This window comes from Talpa occidentalis, unplaced genomic scaffold (genome assembly GCF_014898055.3).
Source record: "Talpa occidentalis isolate TD23 unplaced genomic scaffold, MPIMG_talOcc4v2.1 talOcc4.12, whole genome shotgun sequence".
Lineage (NCBI taxonomy): Eukaryota > Metazoa > Chordata > Mammalia > Eulipotyphla > Talpidae > Talpa > Talpa occidentalis.
The window spans coordinates 83,281,366-83,295,425 of NW_023601212.1; the positions used below are offsets into that span (position 1 = coordinate 83,281,366).

Sequence of the window (14,060 nt, forward strand, 5' to 3'; positions counted from 1 at the left end):
CTCTGTGGCGCCAGTTCGATCCCCGGCTGCTCCCCGGCCACCGGAGGAGGGTCCCACATGGCGCGCAGACCTCTCCTGCCGCCCGCTGCTCCCCTCAGCAGTGTACTTCGGTCCTTCTGCCTGCTCTGCTCCCCGCTCTGGCTCTGGTGAATTCTCTCACCCTCCTGCGCTTCTGACTGTACCCAGTGTATGTATAAACAAAACAAACAAACAAACAAATAAAAAAAAAAAAAAAAACATGCCTCTATAAGAACATATAGGAAAATAAAGAATATCTTTACTTCCTTTTGGGTGCAGCTACAAGCACTACCAAGGCAGGCACTGGCATGCTATGGGATTACAAGGTGGTAGGGCACTGCCTGCCCAGCCCAAAATTCTCACATGCCCCCAACCGCATTCTACTCTTTGCACCCAATCATGTCATCAAGTTCCACTTCCAGTACTTCATCTCTCACTTGAAGATGATGAAGTCTGTGTTTCAGAAACTGTGAGGGTGTTTAAGAAACCCCCACCCACACCCCACAGGTGAAGAACTCCTGCATCTGACTGTGCACTCACGGAGGGACCCACAGCACAAACCAGGAGGACCAGGACCCAACCACCCAGCGCTACCATGATGTGGGTGCCTGGGCCATGTTGGGCTCACTTAATACAGATCACAAACATGGAGGAGACTGACCGGTGGAGAATGACTCCAAGGTCAAGTTCCCACCACCCCACCAGATCCCATGTCACCTATACAATCCACACTTCACCACCAGGAGGCCCAAAGCCTTCTTCTAGCTGCAGGTACCTCCCCACGCTCAGGTCTGCCCAAATAAACTGGTTGGAAAACCAAAACAAAAACCAGAAAGCTTCAGCTGTGTAGAAACGAGCCACGCAGCGAATGAAAGCCAGGTTGGGAGGGAGCTCTGTGGAAGACTCAGCCCTGGCTTCTCACTCCAACGCTGCCCACAGAGCTTGTCTCCCACCACCCAGTGAAGACCCAGGGAGGAGGGGTTCATTGGGACACTGATGCTAAACTTCTGGGTCATGCCCTAGGCACCGCCTGTGTGCACCCACTCACCTTCGGAGGAGGGACTGCTGCAGATTCCTACAGGTGGCGAGCGACTCCCCGGTGAACATGTGACACACGACGACATGCAGGCAGCGGGCCATGAAGGCCAGAACAGCCTCGGGCTGCAGGGTGCCACTACGGGAGACCAGGCACAAACGCTGCAGCGTGGAGCACTGGCTCAGGGCCTGGAAGAACTGGGCGTTGGCGCTGAAGTAGGGCTGCTCCAGTCTGTGGGGAAGGAGCAAAGAACAGTAGTGAGCCCTAGCCTCCCAGTCTACAGTCCCCACGCATGCCCCCCTTGCCTAGCCCTGGGTGGGCCCTCAGACCCCTGGGATCTCTTGCAGTGATTTGATTCAAAAGACCCTGCAGACCCAATGCAACCACCTGGCCACTGTCTACAGCCAGCCAAGCCACTACCCTGTCAGTACCCCATCTCCCTCAACCACCGGGCAGGAAATGGAGCCGTGTTTCTGTGTGGTCACTGCCCTCAGGAGTGCTGTTTACAGGGGAGAGCAGGTCTCACCCATGAGGAACACACACTGGATAGATAGGGCATCTAGAAGGTGGGGAGGCTGACAACCTGGGCCAGGTGGGGCCACTCTAGCCTTGCCAGAAAGTGTGAGGGGCAGCACTAGTCAGGTCCAAATGCCCCCATCTGGGGGTGAGAAGGACTAGTCTATGCAGCTAAGAACTCAGCCAGCAGACAAGGCTGGAGGTTCCCACCCACGTGTTCTAGCAAGATGGATAGGAGAGATGAGGATGTGCGCACAGAGCTGGGCCTCAACAAAGGGTTGAAGTGTCACAAGTCTGTGCTGAGGCTGGCTCCAGCTACAGAGACAAAGATCAGGACTAGGGAAAGTGCAGAAGATGTGCCAGGCCTTTGTTGGGTGTGTGCACCCAGACAGGAAGCAGAGCGGACAGAGCGGTGTAAAGCACAAAGAGGAGGCGGCAGAGACACACCGGTGGAGGCAGAGGGAAAACTGAAGTGCAGCTACCAGCCTGTGACACCTGGATGACACCGGATTTGAGGCAGGAGGTTGGGCCATGTAAGTCCCTCTGGGATGAGAGTCACGGCAAGGCAGAGAGGACCAGGAGGAAAGCTGAAAAGATTCAAGGGGCTATGGGTTCAAGTCCACTCCACCAGGGGAAGGGAGTGATCAAAGTCACACCGAGACCACAACCCTGCTATGCACAGATTTTCTGAGAAGTTGTGTTTTTCTCAAAACACAGACCTAAAAGTAAGAAAAATGGAGGGTGGTGTGGGAGTCTGAACCTGGGACTGTGGAACTGCAGTGACCTCTGCCTCCTGCAGGGGAAAGCGGGAGCTGCGTGAGGGGCCTGAAAGCAGGGCTGGGATGCAGGCCAGCGGGAAAGGACGGGCCTGTGGCATCTTGGTCACTAGGTGGCGATGTGGGCCCGCAACACCCGCCAAAGAGGAAGATGTTCAGCCTGTGGGTTAGAAACCCGGCAGGCAGAAGGAGCAAGTGTGTTGTAGACATACACAGTTTAAGTAGTCTTTCAACTAGACAGTCATTGCCAGATTCTTCCATACTGAAGGAAGTCGCCCATCACAGACGTTCAGGAAGAGGCTGGCCTGCTGCGACTGGCTGTCCACTCCGCAGGCTAACCACACCATGGCCCCTACTCTCCCACACAATGGGCTGGCAGAACTGACCTGATACAAGTGACTGAGTGATCAAGTGTCTGCAGTTAGGGCAGAGGATGAGGAAGAGGTTACCATGACTGACGTCGCCTTGGGAGCTGGGGAGGACACCTGTGGCCGTTTATTCTCTCCTCACTCTTCCTCAGCCTTCCAATCAACAAGATCGGTCTCCAAAGCCCACTCCCTGAGATGTCTGGTCTCCCTGAGGTTCTGTGGGCACAGGAAGACACTGGGAGGTGCCTCCTCTCATCTGCCTGCCCATACAGTACCAAGGCCTAGGGCACTCCTGGGACTGTCTCCAGCACCTGGGTCTAAAGCGGTCCTCTTGCTTCCACCCAAACCTGCCCCGATTCCCTGGTTCTGAGGTCATGGGCAGCCCAGGGTGACTCAGGGTTGTCCCCTCCCTCCACCACCAAGGAGGACTTGATCAGACTTGGGAAAAAAGTGCCTTCTCTGTTCAACTTGTAATCCTCTCTCTGCCGAGGTGCATATGAATCCGGAGCTGCCCGGTCCCAGCCAGAACAACGTGTTCTGCACCGCCTCCCCAGGAGCGGCCGGCTGTGCGGAGGCAGCTCCCGGCCAGGGGCCCAGCTGGCACCAAGCTCAGATTCATGGACCTTCAAGGTAGGGACAGCGGCAGCCGCAGCAGGCTTGCCTGGGACCCCAGAGCTGCATCTCAGGAACATTCAAGGAAGATCAGGAACAGCCGGGGAAGCAGGCCAAGAGGGAGCGGCATGCTTCCCCTAAACACAGAATACCGCATCCTTTCCCTGGCTGCGGCCCACGGCAGGCGGCACCACCTGCTCCTTTCGATCCAGCCCCCAGTCAGCTTGCTACAGAAGGCAGGCATCCAGAGGAATGGGGCCATTTGGCCACGTTTTAGAAACTGGTGTTTGTTCTGAACAGGCAGTACCCAGCTCAATCAGACGTGATTCTCAGCAGCCATGGTGCACAGAGAGGCCATTGTAAGTGGTGGTCAGGTTCACGCTGGCCTACAAAACCCGTTTATCCCAAGTCCCACAGGCCTTCCCAGGCACAAACACACTGTATGCAGGGTCCTGCTCCTGCAGAAGGCCCTGAGTCACACAGATCATGAACCAGACCCCAAAGACCACTCAGTGACCACTACATGCTGCTATTACCCAGTTCAATGCCCAACTGTGAGGCAGGAAACACTCCCAGCTGCCTGCAGCTGGGTCACCTAGGCAAGCTCATTAAGTCCTCTGGGACTCACATTGCTCATCTGCAAAATGAGACAACAATATCTACACTCATGGTTACCAGAAGTGCCCATGGGCTCGATCCCTGTAAGCACTGAAAAGTATCTGGCAGCCATCCTGAAGATGCCAACACAATCTAACAGCAGCCACAGCCACCTTCCAGCATGGCCCCCTCTCATCTGCTTCCTCCTTCCTGGACAGCGCAGACTGAGCCACCTTTGCTGATTCTCCCTCCTCCTCCTGACCAATTCTCGCCGAGTATACCCACACCTAATATAATATATGGTCTCTCCAGATACATCTGCTGCCTGGGAAACAGCTCCTCCACTGGTATGCGAGACACCTCAAACCCACGTGTGCACACAGCTACATGGGTTCAACCGCTCAGTCCAGAAGCCTCCGCGCCATGCATCCACCTAGACCCACCATCCCATTAACCCGATCAATCAGCAAATTCTCTGTAAAGTCAGAATCTAGCCACTTCTGGCTCTATCTTGCTTTCTCCTGTCTCTCATTTCAGGTTGACTCGGCCTCCTGACAGGGGTGCTGCGCCCTGTCAACTGGGAGCATTGGCACCTCCAGGGATCTCTGCGGGCTCTGGGAGCCCGGCAGGTGCTGGAGACATGGCAGGGGTTCACTGCCTGCCTCTAACACTCTGACGTTTAAACTACAAAACGTTTTACTTTCCCTTACTCTCCCTGATTGCTAATTTTATCAAACACATCCTGATGACTACCAAATAGATTAACTACAGTCATGGAAAGGTGTGAGGTTTAATGGATTGGTAAGAGTAACAAAGCTGATGGCAAAAATGACAAGCCTAGAAATTCCTGGTTCTGAGTTGTGTTCAATTAGAACTCTAATGCTCACATGAATTAAGAAATATTCAATTCCTGGGCCTCTCTGGTGGCGCAAGGGGTTAAGACACAACCTATGAAGCTGTCCACAGCCACTGCAGCACGAGTTCAATCCCCGGCCGGCCAGGGAGCTGACCTACATGGCACAGCAGACCTCTCCTGACTTGCCCGCTGCTCCCCTCGGCAATGTCCTCTGTCCGTCTGCCTGTTCTGCTCCCTACTCTGTCTCTGGGGAATCCTCTCACCCCCACACCTCTGGCCTGTACCCCAGCTCTTATATCCATAAATGAATTTTTTTTTAAGATTTTATTTATTTATACAAGAACTGGGGTACAGGTCAGAAGCACGGGAGGGTGACAGAATTCACCAGAGACAGAAGTGGAAGTAGAACAGGCAGACGGACCAAAGACACTGCTGAGGGGAGCAGCGGGAGAAACAGGAGAGGTTTGCTGCGCCATGTGGGAATTTCCCTGGCCGGCTGGGAATTGAACCGGTGCTGCAGAGGCTGCGGACAGCTTCACAGAGTGGCGCTCAACCCGCTGGGCCACTGGGGAGGTCCAATAGATAAATCTTAAAAAAAAAAAAAAAATTCAATTCCTGGTAACAAAAAACAGGGCAACAGGGTAGCTGACCTGGGTAGTTTACTGCTGAATGAAGAGATCCAATTGCAACTTTAAGTTACACATCATCTGGGCCTCCCTGGTGGAACAAGGGGTTAAGACGCAACCTATGAAGCTATCCGCAGCCACCGCAGCACAAGTTCGATCCCTGGGCAGGGAGCTACTCACATGGCACAGCAGACCTCTCCGGACTCGCCCACTGCTCCCGTCAGCAGTGTATTTCAGTCAATCTGCCTGTTCTGTTCCCCACTCTGTCTCTGGTGAATCCTCTCACCTCCCATACCTCTGGCCTGTACCCCAATCCTTGTATGCAAAAATAAATAAATCTTTAAAAAAAAGTTACAGATAGTCCACTGAGCACACACTTATAATCTCCTTCCAGAAAGGCCAGTGATATGACAGTTAAGGCCCAGGAAGAGACAAGCGGGAGGAGGCACTTGACAGAGAGGGACAGTAAGAAAACAGGAAGCAGATTCCTAAAGGTTGCAGATAGATGCTGGCAACAAGACAGCAAAAGCTTCCAAAACAGGAGTCCCACGCCCTGCCTGTGGGGGAGAAGTGTGAAGGGGGCTGACTGTGGTGGGAGTCCTTCCTCCACTTCTGGCAGGCAGCTGACCCCCCACCCAACCTGGCAGGAGAGGGGCCTACATCAGAGAAATGAACACACAGGCCATAAGGCAGAGGTGTGCAGGGAGAGGGAAGAGAAAAGCCACAGCCCTCATTCCTGCTAGGTACCCCTGTGCTGCAGTAGGACAGAAGTCCGTAAGGTCCTGGAGTGGAATGACAAGGTGCCCCCTCACATCCTTTACTGTCTGACGACACTTTGCATCTCCAAGTAAGCACCATATGTCAGGGCGAGGGAGGCCACATCTGGAGAGCAGCACATGCAGGCGCAAGTGGCTTTAACCTGCAGGCCTGAGTTTAGCAAACTCAAAACGTACATAAAGCTAACTTTGACTCAGATTTCTAAACTGGAGGATTCTGAAAACCCAGCATCATGGTTCTCAAAGCAAGTGTAAATGGAACACACAAGACACAGCATAATAATCCCTTCCCCCCAGATACAGGGGTCTGTGGAAATTCAGGCTGAGAATTGGAGCTATGTCCAGGACATGTTAACGCAGCAGGAAAACACCAAGGTTTTTGCCATGGGCTCTGCTGTTTGGAAGGCTGGGGTTGGATCCTCTGTCTCACTACCCACCCAGGACTAGCAGAGACTTAGGAGCCACAGGATGTGTTGTGCTAAAGGGTGTGACAGAGGGGGAGGTGACATCCAGCCTGGCAGAGAAGCTCTAAAGGCTCCAGGTTGAGCATGGCAAAGCCTTCTGTTGCTCCAGCTCAGATAAGGCTCATCTACTGTCATGCCAACACCATCTCGGGGGAGTATGGAGGTCTGCAAAGTACATACTTGTCTCTATTTTGTGTGGCTCAAGAGCACCTAAAAGTCCTGGACAGGGCAACTGATCCACAGCCAAGACACCAAATGAGCACTAGCTGGCCTGGGGACAATGACACACACAAATCCCTGTGCCCCTGTTGCTGCTCCCACGCATCCACTCCACCAGCTTCTCATGGAGCCCAACTAAGGGACCTAAGTGTGCTGTCACCTTCCCCCAAAGTCTACCATCATCACTACATTTTGGGTAGTTTCTAGGGAACGGTGCAATTTTTCATGATCAAATATGTCTCTAGTAAACAAAGGCTCAATCTTCACAAGAACCCTTCACTCCATGCATGACTAAGGTAATCCACTTCATGCCTGGATGTGGAAATTGCCAGTGGGCCCACATAATGGCCTGGGTAGCATCTCCAAGGCCAAGGATCCTGTTCCAGGCCATCATCACCTCTCAATGTTGTGCAGCCCCCCAGGAACCAATCGCTCCATTTCCTCCATCCTGGCCACTCCAGCCCATATGGGACACCATAAGGGTCTTTCCAATTGCACTTCTCCCTCTGCTGACTGAAGTCCTTCCTATCTGCCTCACCTTCGCCTACCTGCCTCACCCCCTCACTCGTCGCCCCCACCTCCAGAGCACTGGCCAGACTGAACCGTTTAGCTTTTTGGGCACAGGACATATTTGTAAACCTCTGGGTTTTTGTACATGACATATTTGTAAACATCTGTTGCTGACCTCTCCAGAAAGCCTTGGACTCACATCCCCAAGTCTCCTCATCCTTCAAGAATTGCAAAGTTGACAAAAAGCTGAATTTGAATCCTGGCTTCCCCACTTACTGGCTCTGCTGTACAAGAACAATAACATCTGGGCCTCCCTGGTGGCGCAAAGGATTAAGACGCAACCTATGAAGCTATCCACAGCTACTGCAGCAAGAGTTCGATCCCCAGGTGTGGAGCTATCCACATGGGTGGATGTGGAGCTATCCACATGTGACAGACCTCTCCTGACTCTCTTGCTGCTTCCCTCAGCAGTGTGTTTCAGTCTGCCTGTTCTGTTTCCCACTCTGTCTCTGGTGAGTCCTCTCATCCCCCCCGCCCCCGTACCTCTGGCCTGTACCCCAGTTCTTGTATGCATAAATAAATAAATCTTTAAAAAAAAAAAAAAGAATAGTAACATCCCACAAGGATTAAATGAGATTAAATACAGAGCAACACCTACATTACGACCACTGAAACAGGCATAAGTGATGAAGGCAGTGGGCTGTTTGGCATCCCTGCCACCTGCACAGCCTCCCTGGGCTCCACTGAATGCTGAGTCCCCAAGCCCCCGCACCTCCCTAGGTCCCACCCATCACAATACACTGTCCCTGGCAGGCCACCACCCCTCAGACTCCAAGCTCACAAAGGACAGGACTGTGTCTCATTTATCTCAATCCCCAGGATGTGCAGGAGATATGAATGCACTACATAAAAAGCCATATGCTACTGCATCCCCACTGCCAGCCTCAAAGGCTCCTAAGGGCCAGGAACAGCTGCTAGGGCCCCCTTACCTGAGGTCCTTCAGCCGCTTGCAGTGCTGCAGCATGTCAGAGAGAGCGGACATGTAGACCACCTTCCCCATCATGCCCAGGTTGGCCAGTGAGAGGGACTGGAGCTGCTGGCATTGCAGGCCAATGCTGACCAGCCCGGAGCCCGTCAGAATGCTGGGCAGCTGAGCCAGTGTCAGGTGCCTCAGGAAGGCCAACTGGCCAATGGCAGCCACCTCTGAGTCCCCCACACTCTGCGCCCGGCTACAGGGTGGGAGGGAGTTTCGGATGGCTGGCTCGTTGCGTGGCATGGCGGAGGAAAAGTTGGACCCAATCAGTTCGAGGCGCTCCAGAAAGGGCACATTCTTCAGCAAAGACCAGAACACGGAGGAGGGCTGGGGGACCGCCTGCCCCAAGAAGGGGTTGGGACAGGACTGCACACCGATGCGGACCTTCTTGCCAAAACCGCGGGGCACAGCGTGCATGGCAGGCTGGGCAGGTGCTCGGTCAGCACGAGGCGCTGAGTCAGCGACAGAACACACGGGCAGTGACAGGGAGCGCAGATGGCGCAGCCGGGCCAGCAGCTGGCACAGGTGCCTGCCCGGGCCCTCAGAGCTGTGGTGGTGGGCAGCCGAGAGGTTGAGGTGCCGCAGGTTGCAGCAGGTCACCACCAGCGTCTCCAGGATGCTGCTGTCAATATCGTCCTCCGCCTTGCGGAGCAGGGAGTCTGGGGACAGGCAGTGGACACAGCCACTGAGATTCAGGCTTGCCAGGCTACGAAGGTCCTTCCCACCGTTGATGACCCGCTGGATCAGGTGGCCACCGGACAGAGTACACCGGCTAAAGCTGAAGTAAAAGGGGTTGTTGAACTTCATGTGCTGCAGGAGGGCCGAGCCATTGAGCCAGGACTTGGGTAGCTGCAGGGCATCCAGCGCAACATTGCGGGCCATGGAGTCCAGCAGGTTTTTGGTGGCCCCGCTCTCAGCAAAACTTCCAGGCACGGAAATGAGGAAGGCGTGCAGGTTCTCAGGTGTGCGGTCACTGAGCACAGCAAGGTAGAGCCGCACCACCTCCTGGTTGATGTAGCCCGGGGCCAGGCGGGCGTAGAAGACACGCAGGTTCTGGTAGTGGGGCACGTTGCTCTGGCCCACCATGAGCTGGCCAGAGAGAATGGCGCCCTCACGCGTGCGGTCCAGGATCTCAAAGTAGAGCAGCAGCTTCTCGAGGCTGGTGCAGCAGGGCACCACACCATAGGAGGGTGTGTACAGTGTCTGCTTCAGCTCTTGCACGCGGCTCAGCGTGGCCTTGCACTCGCTGCTCAGCTGGCCAGCATCGAAGCCCGGGCCCACGTCAATGGCCAATGAGCGTAGGTGTTGCAGGGCTGATAGCATCTTGGAGAGGCGCAAAGAGGTCAGGTGGCAGCCCGAGAGGTTCACCTTCACCAGGCTACGGCAGCGGGCCACATGATCGATGGTGGAGCCCGACAGCCAGTAGCAGCCAGCCATGTTGAGCTGCTGGATCTCTCGGCCAATCTCCTTCACCAGCCGCTTCACCTTGTCCTCACTGGCCTGCAAGACAGGATGGCGTGGCAGGAAGAGGAAGGAAAGGGTTGAGTACCGGGTGTCTCCTGCACCTTCATCCCCTTAGGTCACACTCCCTCACATCAATCAAGGAGCTACAAGAGTCCCTGAAAACTGCAGGGGGACACCTGCAGGGACTCTCAGGGGGAAAACCTAGTGTCTCTCTCCCCACCTGACACTAACCTTAAGCCAACATTCAAAAGCTAGATGGGAACATAAAATGGTGCCACCTCTGTGGAAAAGTTTGGTAGTTCCTCAAAAAGTTAGTGTGCGGGCCTCCCCGGTGGCGCAGCGGTTGAGTGCTGGGTTGCGAAGCTGCCCGCAGCCTCTGCAGCGCCGTTTCGATCCCCGGCTGCTCCCCGGCCACCAGAGGAGGGTCCCACATGGCGCGCAGACCTCTCCTGCCGCCCGCTGCTCCTCTCAGCAGTGTACTTCGGTCCTTCTGCCTGCTCTGCTCCCTGCTCTGGCTCTGGTGAATTCTCTCGCCCTCCCGCGCTTCTGGCTGTACCCAGTGCATGTATAAACAAAACAAACAAACAAATAAATAAATAAAATAAAAAAAAACATGGCTCTATTAAAAAAAAAAAAAAAAGTCAAAAAGTTAGTGTGGGCCTCTCTGGTGGCTCAAGGGGTTAAGATGCAACCTATGAAGCTGACCACAGCCACTGAAGCACGAGTTCAATCCCTGGCCAGGGAGCTACCCACATGGTGCAGCAGACCTCTCCTGACTCACCCGCTGCTCCCCTCAGCAGTGTATTTCAGTAGATCCGCCTGTTCTGTTCCCCACTCTGTCTCTGGTGAATCCTCTCACCCTCCACACCCCCGACCTGTACCCCAATTCTTGTATGCATAAATAAATAAATCTTAAAAAAAAAAAAGTTAGCATGTGATCCAGAGATTCCACTCCTAGGTGTGCACCCAAGAGATCTGAAAACAGGGACCAGACCAGACACTGCACATCACATTCACAGGAGCATTATTCATATTAACCGAAAGTTGAAAACAACCTGTGTCCACCATGGACGAACAGATAAACAACACAAGGCCTCTCCACACAATGAAATATGAGTCAGCACAGACTATGCTGTGAGTCAGCATAGAGCCCCTTCCACAGTCTCCGAAAATGTGGGTTAAGGTCAAGGTCAGTTTACTTTTATCTTTAAGGTACCTGGTCAAGGGCCTCCCTGGTGGCCTAGGGATTAAGCCTGAGCACTATCACTGCACTGCACTATCACTGTTGGCAGCCTGAGTTCAATCCTGGCCAGGGAGCTGACCCACATGGCACAGCAGACCTCTGCTGTCTCGCCCACTGCTCCCTCAGCAGTGTATTTCAGTGGATCTGCATGTTTTGCTCCCCACTGTTTCTAATGACTCCTCTCACCCCACCCCCCAGGCCCAAACCTCTGGTCTACACCCCAGTTCTTGTATAAGTAAGTAAGTAAATAAATAAATAAATAAAAATAAATGGTGCTGAAACAGCTGAATGAACTTGAATCTTTACCTCACAGCACATATAAAGAGTAACACAAAATGGATCCCAGACTTACCTGGAGGCTATCACTGCAGGACTCTGTCTCAAGCAGGACTCTGCACATCTGCCTCCCTCTCCATCAGCTATAGCATCCAACTTCCTGGCTGTTCCCCATCATCTGCCCTCCCACACCACTGCCAGCCCTCAGCATCCAAGCCACCTCACCTCATAGTCCTTCTGCAACAGCACGGTGTGAGTGAGGCTCTTATCCAAACACAGGGCCGCCAGCTTCCGGCAGGTGAGCCGGACGTTCAGGATCAGGTCTGTGCTGGGGACATGGCTCAGGATGTGCAGGAGGATCTCGTCAGAGAAGCCCAACAAGTGGGCGCCACCTGCCACAGTGGCCACTGCAGGGGACACCTCACCATCGTTGGACTTGTCCTGAAAAGGGGAGGGGATACCAAATTCTCTCAGAATTCCCACAACCGTCAGTCCAGCCTCTCCACCCAGGGAGAGGAGCCAAGAGAAGCCTCACCGCACTACAAAAAAATACGCAGCCTCTGCTACATGAGTTCGATCCCCGGCCAGCCAGCAAACAGCCCACATGGCAAGGCAGACGTCTCCTGACTCGCCCGCTGCTCCCCTCAGCAGTGTATTTCAGTCAGTCTGCCTGTTCTGTTCCTCACTCTGTCTCTAGTGAATCCTCTCACCCTCTGCATCTCTGGCCTGTACCCCAGCTCTTGTATGCATAAATAAATCTTAAAAAAAAAAAAAAAAGAAGGGCCTCCCCGGTGGCGCAGCGGTTGAGCGCTGGGTTGCGAAGCTGCCCGCGGCCTCTTGCAGTGCCAGTTCGATCCCCGGCTGCTCCCCGGCCACCGGAGGAGGGTCCCACATGGCGGGCGCAGACCTCTCCTGCCGCCCGCTGCTCCCCTCAGCAGTGTAATTCGGTCCTTCTGCCTGTTCTGCTCCAGAGAATTCACTCTCTCACCCTCCCGCGCTTCTGACTGTACCCAGTGATTGTATAAATAAATAAATAAATCTTTAAAAAAAAAAAAGAAGAAGAATCCCATCAAGAAACAGTAAGAGGGCTTCCCTGGTGGTGCAGGGGTTAAAATCTCAGCACTATCAAGCTATCGCCAGCCACTGCAACATAAGTTCAATCTCTGGCCAGGGAGCTGACCCACATGGCACAGCAGACCTCTATCTCGCCCGCTGCTCCCTTCAGCAGTGGATTTCAGTAGATCTACCTGTTCTGCTCCCTAATCTGCCTCTGGTGAACCCTCTCACCCCCTGCACCTCTGGCATACACCCCGATTTTCTTGTATGCATAAAAAAATAAAAATAAATCTTTTTTTTTTTAGATTTTATTTTATTTTTACAAGAGCTGGGGTACAGGCCAGGGGCACCGGAGGGTGAGAGGATTCACCAGAGACAGAGTGGGGAGCAGAACAGGGAGATGGACCGAAAGCACTGCTGAGAGGACAGTGGGCGAGACAGGAGAGGTCTGCCGTGCCATGTGGGTATCTCCCTGGCCGGCCGGGAATCGAACCTGCACTGCAGAGGCTGCAGAGAGCTTCCCAGCACTGCGCTCAACTCGCTGCGCCACCGGGGAGGCCCAATAAAAATAAACCTTTAATAAAAAGGAAAAGAAACTAAGACTTGGGAATAACAACAGTGTTTTCACCAACCAGGGAGGCCATGGTGGATCAGTGAGTCACCATGAATCACATCCTCAGAACCATGAAGGACAGCAGCTCAAGCCAGCACTGTCACTGCAGGCAAGAAAGATAGGAGGACCCACACCAAGATGAAACTCTAAGGTCCTTATAAATATGCAACAGCTCTTCCTAGACTCAGGACATTTTCAAATCTTACAGTCCATTGTAAAAAATGGACAGCACAGGGCCTCCCTGGTGGCGCAAGGGGTTAAGATGCAACCTATGAAGCTATCTGCAGCCTCTGCAGCCTCTGCAGCACGAGTTTGATCTCCAGCCAGGGAGCTACCTACATGGCGCAGCAGACCTCTCTTGACTCACCTGCTGCTCCCCTCAGCAGTGTATTTCAGTCAATCTGCCTGTTCTGTTCCCCACTCTTTCTCTAGGGGATTCTCTCACCCCCAACACCTCTGGCCTGTACCCCAGTTCTTACATGCATAAATAAATAAATCTTAAAAAAAAAAAAAAAAACTGGGTGCTTCCAGTAAGACATCACACGTTCCTTCTCCTTTTGTGGATATTTATAAATTTCCCTAATGTAGGCCTTCTGTCTGATAAATGCCTTTTTGATGTGTAAAACCAAGAGGGAGAAGAGTTTATCCCTTGCTATTATGACAAGAGATCCCCAAATCAACCACAAAAGAATTCAGAAGGCTCTCTTGAGGTAAGCACACAGAAGCAGGGATCCCTGTATCTCCTAGCACTTCTCCTCCAACGGATCCTTCTGTCCCAAATATATCCGCTCAGAGGGGCTCCTCTCCAATCACTCCCAGGAGAGCATGACCCAAATTATTTCCACTGCCTTTTCCAGAGATTCCCTCCACAAGCCCCTCTTCTCTGCATTGCTGGAAGTGCTAGGACTTGGAAAGTCTGCCGCTACCATGGCAACTGTGAAGCCTGGGAAGAAGAGGCTGCCTACACACCCCAGTAGGCACCGGGGTTCCTGGGAACACAA

General features: G+C 53.5%; 1 protein-coding gene across 2 annotated transcripts in view; it reads right to left on the reverse strand.

Annotated features, from left to right (window-relative positions):
* Positions 1-14,060, reverse strand: part of FBXL18 (F-box and leucine rich repeat protein 18) — a 40,276-nt gene that overhangs the window by 21,336 nt on the left and 4,880 nt on the right. The window contains exons 2-5 of one of the 2 annotated variants that reach the window (XM_037507076.1): positions 11,616-11,831; positions 8,364-9,907; positions 2,796-2,930; positions 1,250-1,285 (exon numbers count right to left, since the gene is read on the reverse strand). In XM_037507076.1, coding sequence (XP_037362973.1) covers position 1,285; positions 2,796-2,930; positions 8,364-9,907; positions 11,616-11,831 — 1,896 coding nt within the window. In that variant the 3' untranslated portion in view covers positions 1,250-1,284. Of the gene's footprint in view, positions 1-1,066; positions 1,286-2,795; positions 2,931-8,363; positions 9,908-11,615; positions 11,832-14,060 lie in introns of those variants that run through there. The other variant, XM_037507075.2, reaches the window with a different exon arrangement.